Source organism: Paralichthys olivaceus, chromosome 15 (genome assembly GCF_024713975.1).
Source record: "Paralichthys olivaceus isolate ysfri-2021 chromosome 15, ASM2471397v2, whole genome shotgun sequence".
Taxonomy (NCBI): domain Eukaryota; kingdom Metazoa; phylum Chordata; class Actinopteri; order Pleuronectiformes; family Paralichthyidae; genus Paralichthys; species Paralichthys olivaceus.
The window spans coordinates 18,146,254-18,172,335 of NC_091107.1; the positions used below are offsets into that span (position 1 = coordinate 18,146,254).

A 26,082-nucleotide genomic window follows, 5' to 3' on the forward strand; every position below is an offset into this window, starting at 1 on the left:
TTTCTGGTCAACAAAGGAGAGCAAAAAACAATGAAGGTGAATTGTGCGAAGAGCAAATCAGGTAAACTTATGTTCTCTCTTCTCAGAGTTTGATGTCAGCGAATAACAGTTTAGTTAAGTTGATGTCTCGATAACCTCACTGGATGGTGTGTTTTGTCTTGGTCTGACTTTTTTTTTTTACTGCCAGTCCCTTCCTGTACGGTCCTGTGACATTATGCCAGACATAATTAATTAACACTAACTATTAATTAACTATTGAATTTAAAATGTTTATTAGATGGGCATATTGGTTAAATATGGATTAAGTCCTTCAGTTAATAACTGTATAAGTATTTAGGCTAAATGTTACTTGCAAACATGCTCCTTAAAGGTGCAGTGTGTAGAATCTAGTGGTGAAGTTTCATGTTGCAGCTTAATACCCCTCACCTCACCCTCCCCTTCCAAACATGAAAAATGACCTGTGGTAGACTTCATTTTAGATTAAATTTCTGCCAATAGATCTCTTTAACTTAAATCTTACACACTGGACCTTTAATACACTTCACAGATAGCAAACATCTATTTTTTGGTTTCTCTTTGGTGAGGTGTCTGATGTAAAATGGTAGTGATCATTATGATGATGATCCCATGCTTGAAAAGATGGTCTCATATTAAAGATGGTCACATCAGACTCAGCAGTAACCTCATAAAAAATAATGGCTAGTTGTGTCATTACAAGCCAAAAAGAAAAGCAGGACATTTTGTGGTGTCTTTCAGTTTTTTTGTCAGTTGGTATTAAGAGACAAACAAGTCACTTGTCTGGTTCTGCAGTGACAACAACGCTCCTTAAAAATTCTCCTTATGAACAAAGGTTGATCTCCTTAACTATTAGCTCGCTCACCACAAAACTTGCCTTTGTAACATTGTCTCTCAGAATGTGGTCTGGTGAATGCTGCATGTTGGGTACACAAACTCTGCCAAACAGAGTTAACTTCATCCAAGAGCATTTTTTCTTGCAACTCATCCAGTTTAGCTGCATGTTTCCAGCTGGAATGATGCTCAAGATTGGCATTTTTATCACTGTGAGCATATCCAAACAAAGCAGACACTGGCTTGTCTTCATCATTTTTCCTTTTCTCTTGGAATACATGACATTTCACACCTACTTTTCTTGACAGTAATCATGATGCCTCATCCTGACAGTGAGCTGACAGGCATACAGCCAGGAGGGACCACTCCGAGGGACATGCCAGTCAAGTAGTTATGTTCTTTTATCAGGACAAAATGTCTTGCTTTTTTGTATTTCTGCATTGCCTAGAAGGCTCCTAAGGATGGAGGGTCCTGATCCCTGCCCTATCATGTACAACCCAGTAGCATAACTACTACTCAATGCAGGTATTCCACTGCAGTGAACACACTTCACTGCAACAGTGTTCTCACTCTCAGCAGCACACGTTTTACACGTCATACTCCTGATAGGCCCTTCTCTCCTCCTGCCAATCAACATACACACATCTCAGAGCCCTTCATACAACACAGTTGAGTAATGACGGCAATAACGTAGCTTTCCATCATCACGCGCATGAGGGGACTCTGAGGAAATTAAATTATCTGTATGTGGAGCCTGTGTTGGTTACTTAATAACCGCAGCGATCACGTGTGTCGACCATACCCCTACGCCCCCCCATCACCCACTGATTGGCAGGCCAACACACTCAAGCCAAGGTAAGGGGGGAGCACTTTAATACACAAACATCACAAACCAGAGTAACACAAAAAAACATGTTGACTTACAAAGCAGTTGAGCATGGAGCAGGACACCCTTCCTACGACTCTCATGTCGAGGAGAGGCAGGGCTGTGCCAGAATGACACACAGCCTATGGAGCAGCAGCACGACCAGAGCACGAGGAGCCGGCATAACCATTCTTCTCCTCGCCGGAGCCTCTCCACCCGCCGTCCACTCCGTACCCCTCTAACTGCCACCCCTCTCCTCCCCCTGACCACCTTTTGCACGTTCCCCCTTATCAAGAGGTGCTATGGGACAGCACGCTGGTCCCAGCTCTCATTCAGGAACTCACCCTACCCCCCCACCACCACTCCCAGGGAGAGGAGAGAGAGAGCACGCTGGTGTCTGAAGACAGCCCCTGTTGCACTGCTGAGAGAAGGATAATCCAAGGTGCAAACGAGAGCCGCAGTCCACCTGATCGGCTGATTTAGGACTACAGAGGGAAAGCAAAAGTGATGAAATGACTGCAGATGCTCCTTCTCAATTGTAGGCAGTGGATGAGGAGAAACTGCGAGAAGGGAAAGCAGGAGAGAAAGGAAGAGAGAGGGAACTGCCTGATTCTAAGCTCCACCCTCTGCATGCGCATCTACCTCCCTCTCTCACATTCACATGCTCGCACACATTTCTCCCCGTCTCCCTCTCATCCCTTACTCCTCCCCCACTCCCTCCTTGTTCACCCTTCACCGACATCTCCTCATGAATATGCCTCTCCCTCAGCAATGAGGTGGTTAAGCTTAGAGCGTACCGTTAGCAACTAGAGGATGCTCTGACTGCCATGCATGCACCATCTGACATCAAATGCAGCCTACTGAAGCAATTACCCAAGCACACACTGTGTCCTTATAGCTGTGTGTACAAGGTATGCTGAGCACAAAAACACAGCCTAGAGCAAATTCAGCCCCACAGAAAGAGAGCAGAGGAATACTCCATCCAGGGGTTGGATGGTATCCCATCACAAACCCGTTGCACTGGCTGCAGCTGATCTAGTGCAGGAGGATATTACGTTGCAGAGGACAAATAAGGGAGGGTGCTGAGGAGAGTGACTCTATGCGGAAATCTCTGATGACACAGCAATCTACACACAAACTCTTCTTCAGTGTCTTCTTGGCACCGTCTGGCACAAATGGAGTACATATTTGAAATGCTTAGTCCTGTGCTTGAAATCTGGCATGGTCACTGCATGTACACAGTGTGCAGATCTTCCTGTATACGATACTGTGTCATGCAGCCTCTCCCCCTCTTGTCCCATCTCCTCGCTGATGGAGTCGTGACAGCCACTCATGGGTATGACCCCATATTATGTAACACGTATAATGTTGTAGACACAGCACGGGCTGGATACAGAATACACCAATATTAGAATGGGATTAATTGTACTAAGGAAAGTCCCATTAAGTGATTTCAGTGAGGTAGAGCCTCATTTCATATTTTATGGGGTGAATTTTGATTTGTTGGCCGAGGGTAGGGGGAGAGGGGATATACTTAACTATAGGCATACTTCTTCATGTCTGCCTGTGCTTGCAATATCACAGGAAGGTGGACTGATAAAGTATTTGATAATGAGATACTGTACCATTGGAAAATGTCCACAGACATGTCTAAAATCACAAAGGAACAAAATGATCCCTACTGTATTATCTCGTTTATATTTGTTTTTACCTTATTACTGAAAAAACAGTGCCCCTCAGTCTCACATTGCTCTTACATATTATGACGATGTCTACATTTCATAAAAGAGATCCTTATATTGCAAGATTCATAATAAATTACACTGAAGTGCATAATTACTTTAAAGGTGCAGTGTGTAGAATCTAGTGGTGAAGTTTCATGTTGCAGCTTAATACCCCTCACCTCACCCTGCCCTTCCAAACATGAAAAATAACATGTGGTAGACTTCAGTTGTCATAAAAACTCAAAAGGTGTTTAGTTTATCCAGTTTGGACTCCTGTAAAAAACATGGCGGCCTCTGTAGAGGACCCGCTCCCTATTGAAATATAAAGTATTCATTCTGGGGTAAAGCAAACAACATTTTGTACAATTTATATGAAACACACTAGTGAAAACATCACTAGGATTATTTTATATTTAATTTCTGCCAATAGATCAGTTTAACTTAAATCTTACACACTAGACCTTAAATTTAATAATAGCTCGTAAATGAGCATCTGCTGCTATACAATGCACTTAGACTAATCAAGCAGACGTTGACTGAGAATAATTTTAATGTCAAATAAAAAACCTGAGTTGTTAAATTTATATTCTTCTGGTTGTGACAGGTTGACACATAAGCCTTAGAAATATGTTCACACGTTAGTCATTATTGAAACATTGTATTGAGATCATGTGCTTCATCAACTTTGGTTGGGTGACAGAAAATTGCTCAGTACCTGTCTTTTTCTTGAAACATTATTCAAAGTTGTTGTTAAATGGAACATAATATGCATGAATAAACTTGTCAAATATACCTGCTTCGACATTTTATCTCACTGTAAACAGTTTGAAGTTGGAATTCTTTCAGGTTTATTGTCATTTTTCAAGTTTTCAGAAGTCATCCATTAAAAACTAAAGATGCCTGGACATTTTAGGAGTTTCAGTATGTCTGTAATCTATGATGAGTGGGTCCACAGTCCAAACACTGGGCTTTGAATTCCTCCTTCCTCCCTGCCCAGCACAGCCTCATCCAAACCAGCTGCAAAAGTGAGTACCAGATTTGGTCTCCTGTGTCTCACATTTTATTTTAGGAAAGGAGGGCAGCGAGTCACCAACACAGTGTCAGCCTACATGTTAACACACAACTATAGAAGTAGGATATGAATAAGACATAGGAATTAAGAATGGTCCATAAAATCTACTCAAATTTCCTATTTATCTTCATATATATCTTTTAAGTGTCTGAAAATGCTGCAATGATTGCAGTACACAGGTTGCATAAGTTAAATGTTATTTGTTTTATTACAGTTATCTGTGGCCAACTGAGCCATTAGCTTAAAGCAACTGAGTGCTGAATGATGCATGATGCATGAAAAGGATTAAAAAGCAGGCTGTCCAATATTTCTTAACTCTTGTGAAATTTGATTAGCTGCAAGGTGTCAATTAACAGCATCAGAACATCTCAAACATATGGTACGCTCTGATTAAAAGACACACACAGTACCCTGACCAAAACAACAAAATTACCAGGAGGAACAGGGAACCAGACAATGACAGCCAGACCTCAGGACCAGAGCAAGGTCAAACAGTACTAGAAGCAAGAGATACAGTCAAATCATTAACAACAACCTGGAATAAGCCCTTTGGCTTTAACTACACCTCCACAGACAGACAGACAGACAGACAGACAGACACGCACGTGAGTTAATACTTATGTAAGAAGGCGACATCAAATGGGGCAGTGAGACAAACACCAATCTTTGCATGTTGTTGGTGGCACCATGAACTGCAGAGCACCTACAAGGTAGTATTACAGTGCAGTGTGGGTACAGAGAGCAGGGTAAACCAACCCCATTGTCCCTGTTTCCATGCTCCCATTATCCAGCTAACAATATGGCAGCATGAGTGGACAACAGAATGAACTCAATACTTCCCAGTTTGCTTCGGCGAAGAAGCTGAAGGCTGGGAAGCAATTAAACACTGCTTCACACAAGATAGGATTAAAAAGATCATATTACCTGTGGAACAAACTGCAGGAGCAAATGTCTGACAATCCGAACTGAGTAAATGACCCTTAGATCAACAGCAGCTAAGGACAGGTAGAAGTATAATTAGCTGTGTCCACAGAGCAACTTAAAAAAGGACCTGCTAATGGAGCTGCAGATCTTATAAACAATAGACTAGATTCTGATAATAAACCAATTAAGAGAAAAGTCTGATTTCTGATTACGTTAACCTGAATACTCAGATTAAGTAACAATCAAATCTAGACATGACGTATGGGTTTTACTGATCTCTAGTGATTGAAATAGTCTACAGTGTGTTCTGAGTGTGGCCGTACTGTACAGGTTTCTGACCACACCCAACCATACCCAAAATGCAACATGCTAAACATAAGGATGGGTCAGTCAAAAGATGCATTTTTAAAAAACAACTTCAACAAAACTTCAACATCATCAGTGGGCACATAATTCGTTCTTCAGCTCTGCCATTAATCAGGCCCGTAGCTCGACCATGTGTCTCACAAAAAGTCAGAGCTAGGCATGTGGCCATCGTGACATTCTGTGGACCTCACAAGAACCTCGGAACACACATCCTCTAGTTACACTTCCTATTTCTGTCCCATAAAAGCTCATTAGTTTCAAGAGGAATTTGTCACTGCTTCCCGTCTATCAGGGCTTAAGTACATTTGCTGTGGGTTTAGAGAGAAAGAGCGAACAGACAAATCATATCTTGGATATTCTTTGCTCAAATTACAGAATAATATGCATTTAAAACCTAATTGTAGAAGCCTCACAAGGCTACACACATCATAATCATCGACAATTGGAGCACTTTGGTCAAATATATGTGAGACACTGATCCAGTCACTGTAATGGCTCATGAGAAATGCTAGTGGAGTTGTGAACTGAGCATAACCCATCTCTCACATTATATTTGCTAAGCTTCAGTATAATTACAGTATAACCCTCTGGCCTCCGACAGCAGCATGATTAGACAACTACACAGTTGTCTCACAAACAAATCTGAGACTCAGCATTCCCACAGCAATACTCACATTCTAACTAATTGCATGTGGCAACTTGAAGTAGCACAGATGAATTTAATGGATAAGTTTCATAACATCTTAGTTTTGTCTTTGACTTCCAGATATCTATCCATTAAGTACTGTCAGACACTCAAGTCAAGGTCGTCTTGGGAGGGTGTGTACTCAAACACCGTCAGCATAACAGAGAGCTATTCCAGAGATATGTGGCAGGAAGCTACGTCACACATGTAAAATCTGTTCCTTCTAGCAAAGTCCTGAATAAAACAATCTGTTACCCTGCTGCGAAAACTACATATGAAGTGTAAAGCGATGCTGATTGGGGAGAGTCAATTGTCACTTAAACTGGGCCCAACTGCAGGAATTTTGGCTATCGTAGGCTAGCACGCTAATGTTGACAGATATTAATAACTCACCTGAAGAATAGGTAACCAGCATTGACTCCTCTGCTCTTTTCTAATCACTCAAATGTTGCACTAACCTTTTTAAAATTTGCTGAATTCATATTTATGTTCATAGGTGTCGCTTCTTCTGCAACAATAAAGTTAAAACACTGCGTCATAATTTACGGGAAGAATTTCTCTCCTGATCCTTCACTGGTTTCCCACCCAAATACATGGCCGAGCAGGCTTGAACACGTTGGAGATACCATCTCTTGGAAGTGAACCCCAAGTTTCTGTGATGATATCAAAGCACTGTTAGTGACTAATCAAATTTAGCCTTGGCTAGCATAATCCAACATATTTTTCTCACCTGCATTTATTAACTAAGAGCACAGACTGAAGGGGAAGCTGTGATTGAAGATTTGGGTTTTTGTTATGTCTGACACAAACGAGACATGTACTCTTATTTCCCATTTCTCAATTGCGCACATTTTCACAATTAGTGACAATATCTGAAAATGTGAGCCCTGCAGTGTTTTTTCAAATTTGATGTCATAGATACATAGACATACTACTGTATGTAAAGGAACATCTGCATTGGTAAATGGGAATATTGTTTTATTTAATATGGAGTCCCAAACCACAATGTGGGAAGTTGTAACAGCGACAAAAGTTTGCAAAATTTATCCTTTTCTTAACCATATTGCAACACCCTGCACTTGGTTAAAGCCTGTAACAGTATTGTGTAATTTCCTGTGTGAGAGTGAGGAAATCCCAATTTGCCATTTCACCTTCATAAAGCAACTAGTCTGATATCAACCACAAATCTGCAATCTACAATTCCCACCCCAGCAGTGTGATTGGCTCACCATGCTGCCAGCCCGTGCTGTGGACAGTTTGTCTGGGTGCTCCTCTTCAGATCCCGCCCTCTCCTCCCGTCTACTGGGCTCTGCTGTGCCAGCGATGGCTCCTGCCAAAATAAAGACACACTACCTTCAGTCACTGGGTGTGTATAGTGCGGGGGTGTTTGATGGAGTGTGTGTGATTGTGAAAAATGGCAGGATTTCAAACCTGCTTGGTTTTAAGTACAGCATGCACGATGAATGCTTGCACTAAAATAATGTGTAATGTACTTTTCACTTTAATAGAACTGACCACAGTCCCAGCAGCTCTCAGAGGAAGGTGGGGGTATACATAGTGATGGTTAGATGGGCTGGGACAAGAAGTACTCCCAACAAATCAGGTCAAGTCAATGTAAACACTCCACACATGCAGCGCTGCAGACAGACGTGCAGGCACAGGCAGGAAGTCTGTTGCCACATTGCAAACCTTGGAGTGGATCAACTGACATGACCCGACGGGAGAAACTCAGATTTACGGGAACCCAAACTCTACATTCCTCATCAGTTTATCGGCGGCCAAACAGATAACAGCAGGAGACGCATATACAACAGATGTGGGCAAACTCCACAACTCCTTTCACACACTCAGCACACCATGTCCTGATCCGCTTAGACATGACCAAGAGTTTCTGAAATTCATTCCAACACATGTGAATCATTATTTGTCACAGTAGCTGAGCACTCAAAATAAAAGACACAGTGAAACACAGAGCAGCCCGAAACAAAACACCAAATGAAATAACTACGGTGTGAAAAGCAACACAAATAATGCACTGCCTTCTCTTCCTGTGCGTACGCAAGCTCTGTCAGGAGGGAGTGGCATATACTACAAAGGCTGTGACAAATACACACAGGCAGCAAGACTAAACAGAGATATAGTGTCTACTCTCTTGTGTTTATACTGAGTATACTGCAAAACACTGCTTCCAAGGACATGAAGCTGGGCTGAAAATCTTACTGTGCAGTGCTGTCATCTCACTTTCCCCACTGTTTATTTCAGACACACCCCCTTTTGCACACAGCTCAACAAAAAGAAAAAAAAGAATTACTCTCAAAATATTATTTTCTATGTAACCTTCTCTTACCTGTGCAAAGTGGTGAATCACACTTTTTGCTGAAACGTCTCGCTGCCTTTTAAGCTTGAACAAAAGCTCAATGCCTTGCAAAGTAGTGGAAGTCTCTCTACCAAACACATACTGGTTGTAATCCACTGCATGACATACCTCCCTCCCTCCCTCCCTCCCTTCCTGCCTGGCTCCGTCTCTATTGCTTACTCTTTTTCCCTCCCACTCTGTAAGTGCCAGGCTTCTCAAAGTGAAAGGGGCCATACTACAGGGCATGAACATTTCACCCACCTACAATAAACGAATGACTCATTTTATCAAAAGGGATGATATGATTGGTAATCAGTCAGGAATAGAGAAATCGTTTAAGCAACCAGTCATAATTGTTTACAAAAAAGGTTAAATGTTCCATTAAAAGCAATGAGAGAAAGTGTAGTGAAAAATCAAATATAAGGTAACAATTGGATTTGAATAAGCTTTAATTAAAAAGTTAAACATTTAGCAGAGAAACAATCTGGTTTACAGTAAGGAGACCAAACCTTTAAAGGAACAGTGTGTGTAGGATTTTTGGGAAAATCAAAAAATAAATAAAATCTGGATCTGGTGAATTCAAATGTGGTTTCAAGAGAGGACTGTTTGGCCTTTGCAGTGAGTGCCATCTAGTTAGTCACGTTTTCTTTTGTGTATAAACATCATTGTGTTTTCATTGCCTTAAAATTAACCTTCGAAATGTACGTAATAGCAGGTCCTCTCCCAAGGAGTCAGAAGTTCACATGCTTTGTTTGCAGTATGGTGCTGGGTGGGTAATGTGCAGTGGGTTTATCAGAGGTTGTTTGCTGAGAATAGCTGCCTGCTGTTGCTGGAGACTGGGGTAAAGAGAAACGTGACGCTGTACCATACTCTGTGTACCATACAGTACATTTGTGCTATAACAAAACCACACACCAAAACAGGCCGAGAGCTCTACAAACTCTTGCATTTTAATACTTGTTCAATTCAATTAGTGCACGTAATTAGAAATCATCAGTTCTTTCAAAAGATGCAAAAAGATTTCTTTCCAAAATACTGTTTTGGCAGCAGTTACAAAATAGCATAGCTATTTTTCCATCTAGGTAGGTACACAATTGGTAGATTAATTTGTGCATTTTCAAGAAATAATTTTCTCTAAAAGTATAATCCAACATTTCGTCGACCTTATTTACTCTTTCTTCATATGAAAACATGCACTTATGCAAAACTTAAAATTTGCCATCATTCTACTTTGATTCTGAAGAAATAATACATATGGAAAAGAATAAAAGGAAAACTTGTGTGATCTACCCTGTGCCACAGCATTTCCTCTCAGTTGACACCAGTTTATAGGAAATGCTTGAGAAAATAAATGACACACCAGAGACTGCAGCTTGTGCGGTCAAATTTACAGTATGATTTTTTAAATTAAATGTCTTGTCAATAAAATAAAACTGAAATTGAAAAAACTGTATTGGTGTATACAAATGTGAGGAGGTCTCTACCACACCCACCTCAGTAGTATGCAATATGCATGCTCACGCATGTCAAATCCTGTGTGCACATAGGGACTGCTGCATTTCATTCAATATCAGTCATATGCCTCCATGAAACATAGCCACAGTGTATGCTACTACTACTGACTCAATACCTGAGTAGGTGGTATCACTGCAATGTTTTGAGTTATGATTCAAATAGAAAATTTTGGATTTATTGTATATTAACATTCCAGCAACATATTATTCCACCTACTAGTTAGTAACTTACTACAAAGACTCCGCTAGGCACTGTACCACTGTCTGCTCAGCTGAGATGTGTGGCAGACTGAAAGGAGGGCTGGCCCTCAAAAGTCACAAATTTGAATCATTTTAAGAATCTCAGTCAAATGAGGGATCTCTGTCAGTATCCAGCTACTTCAGGAGACATTTTGGTTCCAGAGGTATGATATGTAGGATGCTTGTATCTAGCAAGTGCCTTGTTGCCATGGTATGAACACCCATTTACCAGCTCAGTAGGTACAGTTAAAGCTAATGCAGTCTAATACAGCAGTTGGACAATATATCCTACCTATCCTACACTTGTCCTCTATCCTATCGTACTTAATGACAGTTCTAATGTTCAAATATGTTGAAACATCTTGAGTTGTTGATTCAACATTATGATCATCATGAAGGCTATGATATGAACTCTATGGAACAGTGGATATACTCAACTCAAACTACATTATTCTGAACAGGTAGAATTCACTGCATTAGTTTGAAATGTATCATAATCTATTTCTCTCGTCATTTAGTTTTGCTTCAGTCATGTGTAATGTGTAAATCCAGCTGTATTCCATGTGCACTAATTACTCACAATGTCAACTTTTAACTGAAGTTGTACTTTAGCTCCTGGCTCCTAAATCAATAACTTCTGCTTAAGTGATGGCAAGTTAATCTTTGTTGAATAAGCAAAATAAAACAAAGTGAAAATAACCTGGCGGCTTCATAAATGTTTGATGGGCTTCACTATTTTCACATTATCAGTGCAAATGATTAAACAAGACGTCATTTACACCGAGAGTAAAATTAAATGTCTGATTCCTTAACTTTAAGGCCATTCGTGTTTATATCCCCCTAAAGCTACATTGTGTGGACAGTGAGGGCATCCCAGTTGTTAGATAAGAAATACTCAGCAGCTGTAAATGAAGCCTCAGCAGAGACTGTGATGAGAGGACTATTGCAAAACCAGTTCCCTTTTGTCACTGGAATAACACAGATTTGCAGTGCAGTGGGGAACTCCTCGGTGAATTCCTCTGATCGAAACAAAAACCATTTGAATCGTCCTCCCTGTGCACTGCTCGCTCCTCTGAGGCGAGAATAACAGGTGACAACACAACAGGTGCTAACCCCCGAACACTCACAAAGTTTACAGTCGTGTTGAAATGCTGAAAGTGCACGACAGCCTCACTACACGCATGTCCCACGTAAGGTGGCGGCTCGTTGACAAACCGACAGTGTGTGTGTGCGTGTGTGTATGAGTGTGAGTGTGTGAGTGTGTGTGTGTGTGTGTGAGAGAGAGAGAGCACTGTTTGCAGACGTTAGCATCTTGCTAGCTACCGGGTAGCACCACTATTAGGAGCTCGGGTGTAAAATTCGCTCTTTTTCCAACAGGAAACGACAAAACGACTCAATGTCCAGATGTCCAACACATGTCTGACAACCCGAGAACACGGCAACAGCGATACATCACACACAAGTTCGCTTATTTTAAAATTTAAACCGAGTTACTCACTCAGAAAGAATCAGCTGACACAACGGTGACTCAGTAGACTACGGGACTTCCGCATTCTTGCGTGATGACTACAGCGCCGACCAATCGCCGGGAAGGAAACGGAACCATCTGGACCAATGGCGCTGGAGAAAGCTCGCCAGCCAATGGGCGTCAGCGACAGTCGAGAGAGCGGCTCGCACACACCCACAGCCCAGCCAATCAGGGGGCAGATAACTCCTGGAGCGCACCAATGAAAAATCACAGCGCGGCACAAACTGGGCGCACACGTACGCTGAGCAGTGCGCACGTAGAGTTGTATCAGGTCAGCTGGGAGTTGGAACACTGTGAACGATTCCAGAGTAAGTTTCGGTTTTCACACAAGACTAAATAGAGAAGCGTCAAAACAGAAGTGAAAATGACATTTAAAGGTCGTAACTAAAAAACAACTGATTTGAATGGCTGATAAAAAAAACCGCTTAACCTCCCTGAGCACTGGTCTGAAGCCATTAACAGCTGATCAGACAAACATGAGAAATTATATCCCAACATCTTTTTATATTTCATCGAACTGTCGAATAAGCAAATATATCTACATTCTGGGGGGGGGGGGGGGGGGGGGGTAGGTTGGATTTCTGACATGATAAGATTAAAGATGAATCAGTTAGTCGATCAATCAATTATCTGATCACTTCTTATTTTGAATTTCCATGATTTAAAACTATTGATTAAACTTCAACACCACCCGTCTGCAGGACTCTGTTCTTGCCCCCTCACATGTTCTTGCCCCCTCACACAGACAGAGGACTGAATGTGTACATTGCAGCTGACGTGCCCGTGCAGTTTACAGTATACTGTCACTGGGGCCAGACACTATTTCGGTTCAGCAGCCTTGTCTGTCACAGCCTGGACCTGACCTCACATGCTCTCCAGCTCCAGTCAACACCTCACGGCTCACCTCTCCCCCTCATGTTGCTTATGTTTGCACAGCAAGGGAAAATGTGTAACTCTCCTAATGTAAATGTTATTATGACCTGGAATCAAGTTATCCATCTTTTATGTTGGAGAATCAGCAAGGTTCTGAATTATGCTGCAGTTAATCTAAGTGTGAGATCTTGATTAACTTATGATCAAAGCCTTCACAGTCTTTTTAGTTAATTATTCCAGTGTGTGAATCCTCGTGATTGAAGGATCTTAATAAGAATTAAACTCATTCATGATTAATGATGAAAACCTGCAATTTACAGGAGCGATCCAAACTGTTCATATGCAACAAGTAAGTTATTCCTCTTGTACACAGTGACCTCACAGTGCATGGCTGCTGATCTATTTCTATTTATGGTGGTTATATTAGACAGTGTTGCTCCCTCTGGTGGTGGAAGTCAGAACCTGGAGAGGGTCTGATCTGATGTAGGACATGAGTATCTATCATTTTGTACCCTCAACAATTTTACCTCTTAAGTTTGGCTCAGTCCAAAACTCTCAGGTCAGACCAGCACCATTTTCTTTCCGTACTTCAATAAGCCTCTCTTGCCAAACATTAAAAGTTCTTCACCAGATCTGTATAACATGTTCACTTATGAACAAGAGGTATATGGTGTTTTTCAGGCATGACTTTCCAAACCGCTGTTATTGTACAGTCTGTATTTCAATGTTTTCTCTAAGCTGTGGTTTATGAGTCTCCGGCGATATGAGGCCCTGAGGACGGATCAGACACTGGAACCATGAGAGGGAACACTACACATGGGCCACTGCTGTGGTCAAGTGCAGCGGGAAGCGAGGAGGTGGACAGGTGGGTGTAGATCCCAAAGGACCAATCAAAGCTGGACATCAGGTCAGTACTTATCTGCAGAGCCTCAGGCCAGACTTTGATTTTGATCCCGCTTTTTCTTTCTCTGGACTGCGGCCCATCTCTAATCATGGTAAGAGACTTCAGCAAGTTATAATGATAATGCTAATAATATAAACTTTATCTGTATAGCACCTTTCATACGAGATGTGCAGCTCAAAGTGATTTACATACAATATAGATACAAATAAAAACATGTTAAAATGTGATTCATATAAGAGAACAGATTTTAAGTAATATAAGAACATGTAAAAAAGAAAAGATGTAAGACATTAGATTGTTTCAAGTAATTAAGGACATAATTGAATTGTCAATGGATAATAACAAATGAACTGGCATTAAAGAATTAGATCGAGCTGCTGCAGGTTAGTCTGAGCACCTGCTGATGAAATTATGATGACTTATATTCTTCTCTGTCTTTTCAGACCAGCTACACAGATAAAGGGGAGAAGGTAAAATTAAAACCGCTTCTGAAGGAGTTTGGTGCGTGGAAGTAGTTTAATGTGTAAACTTGACGGTACTGTCAAGTTACATGTTAAACACATTGTATAACACATATTGTTTTGAAGAAGAAGGCCTGAAACTTTCACCAAGAATAAATAAGTCATTTAAAACCTAAAGCTAAAATGAAATTTGAGAACGAATTCCTCTGAAACACAAAAACTGATGAAACTACAGATTTCTCCTGTTTTACTTTTGTACTTTTAGCCTGAAAGGGGAAAGTTTGTCAGGTTTCATCATCTCACCTTCTGGGTCGGCAATGCTAAACAGGTCAGTATGCAAACACAAAAACATTTCTGACATCTGTGACATCTTCATGATCTCAGTGCAATCAAAGATAAAATCAATTTGCCAAATGATTCATTGTTGGATTTGAATGCAATTTTTAGAAACAAAATTAGATTTAAACTATATTCAAAGAGTTGTAATTGAATTTGTATATGTACTGAAACATCTACAGGTTTTGGTTTGTAAATTATATAATAATTCTAATAATCACATTTTTTATCTTTAGCCCCTAGAAGTTTTCTTTTGCTCTGTTTCTGCTCGTTTCCTCAATAAGTCACAGTTTGCATTTAAAAGCTTAAACAATTAATCAAAATGTATCTACAAGAAAAAATAAATAAAATACATTTTCCAACAAAATTCCCAAACTAATGATCTTTCTTTGTCCTATGGAAGTACACTGAGGAGTGTTGGTTGTTCTGGTTAAATATAACAGGTATCTCAGATATTCTGACATTCTGACATTTACAGATAAAACAATTAATTTAGATTATAAGATTATCAGGCCTATCTGCATTTATTATGTACATCTTAGATTTAGAACAATGAAGTAGTTGCAGGCTTCCAGATTTATGCACTTTAACATAATATGGATAATATGTAAATGTACACAATAAGAAAGAACAGCTAAACCCACCAACTTCTCAGACTTGTGGTGTATTTGATCATTCTTGCTCAGACAACACATAACCAGGGCTGGTTGATTGACAGTGTATCTCACTTTGTTAAATTCAATGAGGAATGCTCTTCACATTAAAGACAGTCTGATCACTTTGCAGGCGGCCTCGTTTTACTGTGATAAAATGGGCTTCGAGCCTTTCGCCTACAAGGGTCTGGAGACTGGCAGCAGAGAGGTGGTGTCCCATGCTATCAGACAGGATAAGGTATGCAGTTAAACGTGCTAATGGAATTACTAAACACTCACAAGTGATTTTACAGTTTATCTAAAACATGGCCATCTTCCCTGTCTCCTCACAGATAATATTTGTGTTTGAATCTGCTCTAAATCCTGGAAATGAAGGCGAGTTTTCACATCAGAAAACTTGAGACTGTATGAACATTAACTCATAATATATAAAGCACTTCCGTGTCTGAGTTTCTGAATGTTTTTTCATCTTTTCTCAGAGATGGGAGAATACTTTGTTAAACACGGAGATGCAGTGAAAGACATCTCTTTCCTAGTCGAGGACTGTGACTTCTTAATCAAGGTATCAATGATACAGAGGGCCCGTGTTTGACTGTGATGTGCTGGTGGAGGTTGCACAGGAGGAAGTAGAATTAGACAGAGATTTCATTGCAAGAAGCAGAAATGATTTTCATCTGGCCAGTGTGTTTTCTGTATGTATATACGACACAGTTCTTACTATTTGATACAGTTGTTTATTTTTACACAGCGACAAAGAAGCACTTAAGTATTTTCATTAAATAAAGACTAGCAAGCAATACCACAGGGTAGACATACTCTATTAGAAGAGAAAGTTTTACTTATGTAAAAGTACAGAAATGTATTAGACTCAATGAAACTCAAAAGTAATATTTTGCATTGTGCAGAATGGCAGATTATGATTACTTATCTTATCTTATCTTATTTGAGCTAATCTTATAATATACATATTTTTAAATCATGTTGTATTATCTATACCAGAATCTATATACTGTATCTATATAATCTTTAAAGTATTAGTAATAGAAGTAAGAAGTAATAATAAAGTAATATGTGTAGGTAGTGGATTTGAGTCTCACTGCATATAAATGCACTTTCTATCTGTTGAACATCTAAATCCCTGTATCAGGGGTAAACATGTTGATGCTGTGCAGCCTTAATGTCAATGGTTGATTTGAACTCATCAGTTCAGTCGAGGTCAGATTGCAGGTTTGGATAAACTCTCTGTGTTGACTCAGCCAGACACAAAGAAACAGGATTACTACTGATTCCATGCAAAGTTCTACAGCAGCAGCAGCAGCAGCAGATCAGAAACCTGCCCTGTGTAGGGAGATATTCTGTCCTCAGCCACAGGAGGGCTTCCAGGAGCAGCTTACACACAGAAACACAGTGTGTGAGCTGCTCCTGCTTTTCTTATCTGATCCCAACACCCCTGTGCTGACAGACAGCTAAAGAGCGAGGAGCTGTGGTCGTCAGGGAGCCCTGGGTGGAGCAGGACAGCAATGGGAGGGTCAAGTATGCTGTGGTTCAGACGGTACGTAAAGACTGACGCAGGTCTCATGAAAATACACACATGAAACTGGAAATGATTAATTATTGTGTCAATGTTTTGTCCTCAGTATGGTGATACAACACACACACTCATTGAATACCTTGGACCCTACAAAGGCCTTTTCCTGCCCGGCTACAGAGAGCCTCTGTTCAGGGACCCTCTGTCCGCCACACTGTGAGTCAATAACATTTTACCATCACATAAAAAGTGTAAATTTGTAGCAAACAATGAAACAGTTTAACAAACCTTTGAGTATACGTAGCAATACTACAATGTCAAATACTCCTCGACTGGCACATTTCATATATTAAAATATTATATTAGGTTAATATTAATATTTTTTAAATTAATATTAGGCTTACTTTACCCAGCACCCATGGCTAGAAAAGTAATCAATCAATCAATCAATCAATCAATCAATCGAACGCAAAACAAGACTGTATGTTTCCATGTTTGTGTTATTTGTTCACTGATAATATGTTTGGTTTTGACTATGTGTATTTTTTAGATTTTGTTATTAGTAGTAGAGTAAATTTACTTAGTTACTTATCACCTCTAGTGTACTGGTCTAATTTGGCTGACCTGACAGGAAGTATAACACTGGGTAGTTATAAAAGAATAGTGATTCAATAATGAATGAATAGTGACTTTTATTTTGTTTCTAAAGTCTTGTATTTGGTTATTTTTCGTTTTTAGACCCAACGTCTGTAGGTAAAAATGTAAACATTTAAAAAAAAAACTCAGTGCTTTTCTATCTTCACAGTCCACCAGGAGGTTTGAACTTCATTGATCACATTGTGGGAAACCAGCCAGACGACCAGATGGTGCCAATTTCAGACTGGTAAGGCTCCTGTTTGAGTGCACGTACACATTGGACGGCCAGTGGAGGACACACAGGGGCAAAGGGACAAGCAAACACTCCGCCTCTGTCTCAGGGTCAAACGCGACACCACTGGTCAGCGTGAGGAGAGGACACATTCATTTCCACATAAGTCCCAGTTAGCTTATCATCAAATACTCTGCTGTTCTCAAAACCCCAGGTATCAGAAATGTCTGATGTTCCACCGGTTCTGGTCAATAGACGACAAGCAGATACACACACAGTACAGTTCACTGAGGTCCATAGTGGTGGCCAACTATGAGGAAACCATCAAGATGCCCATCAATGAGCCGGCCATGGGGAAGAAGAAGTCACAGATTCAGGTGTGATTTCAGCTCATTTCATCAATACAGATCATTAAACATTTATCACAGCAGTTTGTTCCCTGGTCCTCAGGGGTCCACATGTGGGGCCCCAGCACAATAAGTTCTCATATGTGGATTTGTGACACATCCTGGTTTACAGCTCTGCCTCAGTGCATTTCATGTCCCTCTGCACAGGAATACGTGGACTATAACAGTGGAGCAGGTGTTCAGCACATCGCCCTCAACACGTCAAACATCATCCAAGCTGTGAGTCCCCCCAACGTTTAATCATCATCAAAAGTTGATCCACAGACTTCATCTTTGCACATCCTCCCCTAAATCTACAAGCAGAGGCAAGTTTTCCTTTTTTTTTTCCTTTCTCAAAACAGATAGTGAACCTACGAGCCAGAGGGATGGAGTTCCTCTCAGCACCTGACACGTACTACGAAACCCTGCGGGCGAAACTCAGAAACGCCAAGATCAAGGTGAAGGAGGACTTAGACCGTTTACAGGTGAGGAAGTGTCAAGTTGGTAATGATCCACAGGCCTTTTTTTTTTGCTCATGTTCTTAAGTATTAAAAATCTGTGTCTTTTCAAGGAACTAAAAATCCTAGTTGACTTCGACGACAAGGGCTATCTCCTCCAAATCTTCACCAAGCCTGTGCAGGACAGACCGACCCTTTTCCTGGAGGTCATTCAGCGGAACAACCACTTTGTAAGTGACAAGTTTTGCAATCCACAAGTATACCTGAGAAGCTGGGGGAAAATCTTTGAGCATTTCACTCATGGAACTCCTGTGGTCTTGTTAAAGAAGGCATAGTGGCCTGAACACCTGTTTAAAGCTCCCACCCAGGGTGAACAGAGCAACAGCAGCCCACTTGTAAAAGCTCAGTAAATCTATCACAGGCACAGATTAAAAGGCTCACATGCTTCTCAGTGAGGGGGATCTTTGGATTGTGTTGCACCCTGTGGCACTCAATTTATAACACCCGGCGCCCATTCTTGCTTGTCAGAACAGGCACGTCTTGTCACTCTCCAGCGTTTCAGCGAGCCTCCAGATGTGGAGACAATGCATAAAAAGTGAGAAACCGAATCCGAACCGCCGCAAAGAATTTCTCAGAGCAACCACCAGCACTTGATCTTTTTGATTACCGACAAAAAATTTACATGATTAATTTTGCGAGCTGCCAGCGAGCGCGGCTCTCTGTCGGAGGGGCCCATGTGGACGTTTGAACCCTGTGAGAATATTTATCTGATGTTCGTGATCCAACATCAAAGTGGTGAAGGGCGTCTGGCAGAAGAATCCCCAGAGCCATAAGGAATGACACAGAAGACGGCAGATCTCTGGGTAATTAGACATCTGTGTGTGTCTGTTCTCTCTCCAGGGCTTTGGGGCAGGGAACTTCAAGTCACTCTTTGAGGCCATTGAGAAGGACCAGGATGCCCGGGGCAACCTCACTGTGCTGACACCCCAGGGCCAGGCCAAGGCCTTGTACTGATGCTAACCCTGCTGCTGCCAGACCACACGGAGACTGCCAGATATGGATGTACATTTCAACAAGGCCAGCAATATATCAAACACAGTCTTCATGTGACAACTACCATCAGATATGCTCAAAGCTGTCAGTAGATTCCATGCTCTATGGCTAAATAAAGAAACTCATGCTTGTGGCTTGCTGTATGCTTGGGAAACAAGGCTTCAGACGTTAATGAAAATACACTTATTATAATATCTGCTTTGAATTATTGAGAAAAATGACCCTACTGTTGTGTCTGTATTGTAAACAGGATTTATTATCATTTTATACAACTTCCCTTGTAAAACTTGCTGCTTTAGAGTAGCTGGTGGGTGGGCTTTCTTACATTTGGATAGTACCAGGTACCTGCTAGCAGTAGCTTAGTATTTATCATACAGACATGAGAGTGGTATCAATCTTCCTATTGAACACTCAGAAAGCGAACAAATCAACATACTTCTCTTAATGTCAAATAATTACTCTGCTTCAAGTTAATCAAGTCACATGTGAAATTTATCCAGCCCTGTAAATTATGCATTTGTCTACCAGCTGGCATTGAACTATCACAAACATAGCAAATGAACTTTTGATTGTCCAATATGCACCGATATGAAAACTTACAAAACAACATACAGAAAAATATGCTGTAGGTAATTTAAGTGGTGAATAGTGACCATACCTAAAAAAAAAAAAAAAAAAAATCTTCATACCAAATTTAGCAATTCCCTAGTTTCTATTTGTAGTCCATGTGCAGGTAAAACTTTGCAATATATATGTACAGGCAGAGTCTTGTAACAGGTGAACACTGTTTTGTAAGTTGAGTTACATAATTTTTCACATGATTTTTAAAAAAATTCTACAGGTGACTTGACGTGACTGACTCGACATAATTTCTTGTGTTTTTAAATGTTTTTGAATCCTAAAAATTCAGATAATTTCCAGGTTTTCATTTTAATATTATATTTGTTTTGAAGTTCTTTGAATGATTGAACCCTATAATAAACCATTTAAACTCTGTAAATTATATCCAACATTCTTCTTCCAAGGTCTGATAAAATGGCCCAATTATATCTTATACTCTGACTGACACTTGTGTGTGAAGTAACTTTGGATGAACTATTCCACTGGAGCCCAAACACAACACATTAGAAAAGATAATGGGACACAGGTCTTATTTCAAAATAATTTATTTGCATATACTTGGAATGAAGACAGGTTGATACATCTGTGATGGCACTGGTCAGTTTCCACATAGGAACATTCAGTCTATACAGAAACCACTCTTTCAAACCTGGACAAAATGGATAAATATATTAGTAAATAAATATATTAGTGACATGTCACTATATTGAAATGTTCTATTATATATAAAATACAACACTATTTCATTTCTGTTTTTGTTGTTCTCGTTTTTGTACACAAAGTATCCAAAATATACTGACACATCCCTTAAAGCTCTGGAGGGATTTGTTTTTACTCTATTAGAAAAGGCAGTTTCAGCTCATTATTTTTGCAAAACATAACAAAACAAAGACATGAACGATGCAAAGAGCAAGAATGAAATTACATGAGATATTCTGCAGCATCAGTAGATGCTCATTTTACTTTGCTGGTGGTTTTGGGATTGTTTTAAAATTAATATTAGTAGATTTGTGTTTTCTTTTCTTTTTTTCCCCCCAATGTAAAATTTGCTAAAACCAAAGTGCTGCTTGTAATTCAGTCATTTTCATCTCAGAGACTGTTTGGGCATAAAAAATATCGAACAAGGAAACTGGGATACTTTTGCTAGAGGACGCTGAGTTGATTCATTCAGAGTGAGGTATTATTTTTAAGAAAATGGATACGTTAAGTTCTGTATGATTGTCCAAAAATGATTTCCACTTCGATTTTAGCATGTTCCCTCGTCTCAGTAAAAGTACACTTAATTCTGAGATTTCAGGACGGGAATGAAGCAGGAAAAAAAGGCATATCACACACATACTGTGTTACAAGGCCACTGTGTTGAAGATTTTGCGTCTTTGGTTAGACAGGTAAGAGCTTAGTGTGTTGGGAGTTTCCCGATTCAGGATTACTAACAGTTTGCAAAGAATAAGGCACATGGAAGTCTTTAGTAAGTGCTACTGGTTACATTGCAAAACCCATGCGTTTTTAGTTTGCTGTTTGTGCTGAGCTAAACTGTATCTGCAGCCTGACTGCAAATAAAAAAAAATCCTTTCACATTTTCACTGAGCCTTCAGGGAAAGTCCATGATAAAGCTGAGATCCCTTTTACTCTGATCTCAGATTATTTAGTCGAGTACGTGCGTGCATGAAGACGTCTGTGGTGAAGCCAAATGTAAGAGAGCCATGTTTGATGGCATGATGATGGCTGACTTTTATCTGCATAATATAAATGTACAGAGTCGTTTTCTTGGAGCACGAGCAACGTTTTGTATCTGTCAGTCTGCCAGAGGCTAAATGGGAACAGAGGGGCGACTTGGTAAAGATCTAAACATAGATTCTGTCATTTATGAAGTGATATTTTTTTTAAAGTAAAAATATCTTTACTCAACACTGCATTCGATTTCTGGTGAATATTCGTTTTAGCACTGGAAGTGACTGGAAATGCACATTTACCTCGACTCAGGATTTTTCATCATTCTGGATATAATTTCTGCAACTAACATGAATTCTTCCCATCTTTCCAGTGTTTGTTCCTGAGACACTTTCTCAGACTAGACTCATTACAAGTTTGAAATCATGGGATAAGCATAGCAAGCTCTCATTAGACTGTTGCTAATGCAGACAGACTCAGCTGATGCTCAGGACTGTAAGGACCACCTAGCATGGCTTCACTCCACTTATAATATTATCATTATACAGTAAAATCACTATGTATTTTCTATGATTGCAAGGTAGAACATTTTTCTAGAGCTTTACTTGCTGGAAGACAGCGAGGGGGGGGGCATTGTGATGAGTTGAGCAGCGGACATGTCGTTGTCCTTCTGATGGGTTTACTCTGCACAGATGGGGGGGGTAACAGCACGTGATGAAACCGTCAGTGACAGAAATGATGCAAACCAGACAATAGCTTGTAATAACGACAACATAATTCAGTCAAACCGGTTCATTTTGAAAGGTGAAAAAATAATTACAGGCTACAAAAAAAAAGAAAAAAAAAAGTTAAAAACAGCTGCCATTATTGAAATAATGAAAACAAGGCCCATGCGTGGTTGAGCAACCTCAGTGAATGCTCATTGTTTGAGGGGCTGAGCATCAACCTTTCTCTCTATTTGGACGAGAGGATAACTTTTAGTTTAGGGTTTACGGGAGCTACATGGTTGTGAGAAAAAAAAAAAGGAAAAGTCACTACAGCAGTACCTTTAAAGACCCCCTGTGTGAGGCGTGTTTAGGAATCTGTGCTGAGGTAGGCTGGAGAGAAGAGCTTCTCTCAGCTGAGACTCGACTCAGCGAAGGAAGAAGAGGAAGAAGTGAAAGTTAAGTACCTCAAAGATAAATCAAGTTGTAATAGAGTGAGTGATGCAGAGGTGGAGTCTCACTTCATGAAGGCTCCACACCCAAAGCAAGGATCATTCGTTAGATGACACTAAAGAGCATGGAACTTATGATGTCATGATAGAAATGACAATTGTTCCAATAACTGTTGAAAAGAAACACAGAAAAACAAAGAAAATAATACAAATATTATTTCCCCTTTGTGGTGCATGAACTGTTTTCCCTAGTGACTCCCTCTCTCTAAATATTAAAATCATTCACTGTATTTTGATATAAAACATCTTAAGCAAAATCTAATCCCAGTCATTTTAATGATAACCCAACTAACTCAGCTAAAAGCACATTTTGGCGTGCGAGCGTTGAATCCTGGCGGGGGAAGCATCGGGGCGTCATCTGAAAGAAAGTCATTGCGGCGGAATCATGTGGAAGACATGAGAGCGATTGGCCAACGAGAGGCTTGTCCATTCTGGCTCCTGTGTAGCAGCGTGATAATGGGGATGCAACAAGTTTGTCAAACACCGGACTCCTCTTCTGATCCTGGGGACACAGACACAACTCAAGTCAGATTCAAAGTATATTAATAAAAAACTAAAATGAGTCGACAGGTTTTTGATGAGGTTAGCAAAACGTAAAAAGAAAGAAAAGTGAACTCTTCTTATTGTTATTACAGCTATGCTCATTTACAAAGCTACATGAAACACTCGACTGCAGTTTGCTGCTAAACTCAAATAGCTCACTGCAACACACACATTGCATTATGCCAGGGCACACTCTGCTCACTATTTGGCTGCCATGCTGGCTTACTGCTGCACCTCTCACCTGAAAACTATGCTGCTACTCTTGCTAATGTTGACATAGCTTTTCAAAAGCCACCACCTCTACCCTACATCCACCAATAGACTCTGAGGCTACACAGTTATTGTCGTCACTCCTCACTCTGTGCTGTGCTAAGCCTGGTGTACATACCCAGTTGGCTAATTGAGGTGGGTTTAGCTCAGGAAAAAGTATTTCAGATGTAGATTTTAGTGTTGAGCCTCTAATGATCTGACCACTTTTGGATTTTCCAAGATGTGTTATTAAAATGTTCATAAAAAACAACTATCATTTGACACCTGGTAATGTTATTAAAGATAAATAAGAGAGACACCCACCCTGATTGTGGTGTAATGTTTGGCAGTATAAACAAATGTCTGTGTTGCAGTCAGCGGCAGCCCCGTGATGGAGCCTGCAGGGTGGCCTGTCCATAGAAGTCCCCGGTCCTAGGAGTTGAGGCTCTGAGCGAGCCTGCTGCACCCGTTTTTGCCACACGACATGGGCCCCAGCACAGCAAGGCCACTCCTCCATCCCTCCAGAGTCCAGAATGAGGGGCACTGGGAGCAAAGCAGGGTGCAGCTCGGGGGGAGAGCAGCAGAAGCCTTGGCCCTGGCCGTAGTGAATGTGGATGCTACGGTCCTCCGGCAGATCCAGGCTCTGGTGGAAGCGGACAGAGGGGCCATCAAGCACACAGCCACTAACTCGCCCAAGAGGAGCGGGGGGGCGTCCATGTCCCTGGTGGCAGCAGTGGGGTTGAAGCTGTAAGGGGATCGGGGACATCAGGACAGGAGGTCCTGTGGGACTGCTGGGGTCATGGTCATGACGCTCTCCCTGTCCTGGGCTGGGCCGATCCGTGGGGTCTGGCTTTGGGCACTGGCAGGGACTGTGCTTAGGAGGGCACACAGGTGAGTCTTTGTCCAGGACAAGAGCAGCAGGTGCTGCAGCAGCAGATGCCCCCTGCTCCTCGTCCGAGCCTCTGCTCGGGCCCTGGCTGTGCTCCCCCTCCTCATAGTGGTGGTGTCTGTGGCGGTGGTAGTGGATGTGGCTGAACACAGTCTGTGGCTGTTCTTCAGGGCAGCCCGCTTTGTTCACCACAGAATCCAGAGACCTGGGCCGGGCTTGCGAAACAGCCTCTAGGCTGTTTCTCCGAGGGCCCCGCCCAGGACCTGGCCCATAATATACAAATGGATCGTAGTCACTACTCAGAGAGCTACGGAAGGTGGACCAGCTGCCATAAACTCCCTGCAGGGACACGTCAGTACAGTTAAGAACTGAGTCGCTGGAGGAGCCATGGCAGGGCCCTGAGCTGGAGTCACTTGCTGGCCCGTCAGCCAGATATCCACTGCGTTCTGTGTGGTAGCTTCCACCTGAGCAGCTGCCCTCGTCCTGCCGATTGTGGGCAGGCGCTCCACGGGTCTGTGGCGTGCCAGAGGCAGTGTGGTGCAGTCTTGAGCAGGATGCACTGCGCTGGGTTGGACAGGATGAACGATAGTTGTGGCAGGAGCGACGAGGCGTGTAGTGGTGAGTGGACGTCCTGCAGTTACCTCCAATCCTGTGGGGCCTTCCGGGACCCTCTGCAGGAAGGCGGTACCCACAGCCAGAGCCAAGCGGCCTGCTGGTGAGGAAACGAAGAGTTTGCGTGTCCATGGGAGAAGAGCCACTGTAGTGGCCCAGAGAGGGATATGGTCCAGAGGGTCCACGTGGGTAGTGGGTCCTTAAAGAGAAGGGGATAGCATGCTGAGGGAAAGGGTGGTTGTGCGGGCTGCTGTAAGGCTGAGGTTGGAGGAAGCCTTGACTTTGCTCTGGACTCTGCTGGAGTCTGCTCCTCTGGGTCTGCCGCTCTGGCCCTGTGGATCACAGCAGCAATTAGAATCAACACAGCACTATACAGCTACAACAGTTACCTCTGCTTATAGAGCAATTATTAAGATGAGGTTCACAAATGAATCTCAGTAAAACGTCTAAAACAAACCTAAATTGTTACTTATAAAACTGTGAATATATATAAAATTGAATTCCACATTTCAACATTTAAACTGGCAAAAGCTTCTATATGCTTTGAAAGTGTCATTAATTGTTGAAAATGTATCTAAAACATACATATTCTTGCAGCGTACAGTTTAATGAGTGTTCTTTAAATAAAAACTGAAAAA

At 41.4% G+C, this 26,082-nt stretch overlaps 3 protein-coding genes across 10 annotated transcripts in view; 1 reads left to right on the forward strand and 2 right to left on the reverse strand.

Moving 5' to 3' along the window:
* mtmr4 (myotubularin related protein 4) overlaps nt 1-12,231 on the reverse strand; it is a 37,318-nt gene extending 25,087 nt beyond the window's left edge. For 2 of the 7 annotated variants that reach the window (XM_020085839.2, XM_069510056.1), the window contains exons 1-2: nt 12,094-12,231; nt 7,715-7,815 (exon numbers count right to left, since the gene is read on the reverse strand). In XM_020085839.2, the coding sequence (XP_019941398.2) occupies nt 7,715-7,717 (3 nt within the window). In that variant the 5' untranslated portion in view covers nt 7,718-7,815; nt 12,094-12,231. Of the gene's footprint in view, nt 1-1,773; nt 2,320-7,714; nt 7,816-8,832; nt 8,970-12,093 lie in introns of those variants that run through there. The other 5 variants (XM_069510057.1, XM_069510058.1, XM_020085838.2 and 2 more) reach the window with 5 other exon arrangements.
* On the forward strand, nt 11,634-20,643 carry hpda (4-hydroxyphenylpyruvate dioxygenase a). Its single transcript, XM_069510064.1, has 15 exons — nt 11,634-12,431; nt 13,678-13,991; nt 14,344-14,370; nt 14,627-14,689; nt 15,484-15,588; nt 15,683-15,725; nt 15,830-15,912; nt 16,813-16,902; nt 16,988-17,094; nt 17,684-17,761; nt 17,961-18,123; nt 18,301-18,372; nt 18,495-18,617; nt 18,704-18,820; nt 19,491-20,643. Exons 2-15 carry the CDS (start codon nt 13,989-13,991, stop codon nt 19,602-19,604), a joined length of 1,188 nt encoding a protein of 395 aa, XP_069366165.1. The 5' UTR covers nt 11,634-12,431; nt 13,678-13,988; the 3' UTR covers nt 19,605-20,643.
* Nucleotides 20,274-26,082, reverse strand: part of LOC109628733 (E3 ubiquitin-protein ligase RNF43) — an 81,583-nt gene continuing 75,774 nt past the window's right edge. For both annotated transcript variants that reach the window (XM_020086052.2, XM_020086051.2), the window contains exons 8-9: nt 24,268-25,776; nt 20,274-23,653 (exon numbers count right to left, since the gene is read on the reverse strand). In XM_020086052.2, the coding sequence (XP_019941611.2) occupies nt 23,628-23,653; nt 24,268-25,776 (1,535 nt within the window). In that variant the 3' untranslated portion in view covers nt 20,274-23,627. The remainder of the gene's footprint in view (nt 23,654-24,267; nt 25,777-26,082) is intronic.

Excerpts from the sequence above, each read along its gene's own strand:
- hpda (XM_069510064.1), top strand. Across the intron at positions 15,913-16,812 it reads ACTGTGACTTCTTAATCAAG|ACAGCTAAAGAGCGAGGAGC; the intron begins GTATCAATGATA and ends CTGTGCTGACAG. Across the intron at positions 18,821-19,490 it reads TTCAGCGGAACAACCACTTT|GGCTTTGGGGCAGGGAACTT; the intron begins GTAAGTGACAAG and ends TTCTCTCTCCAG.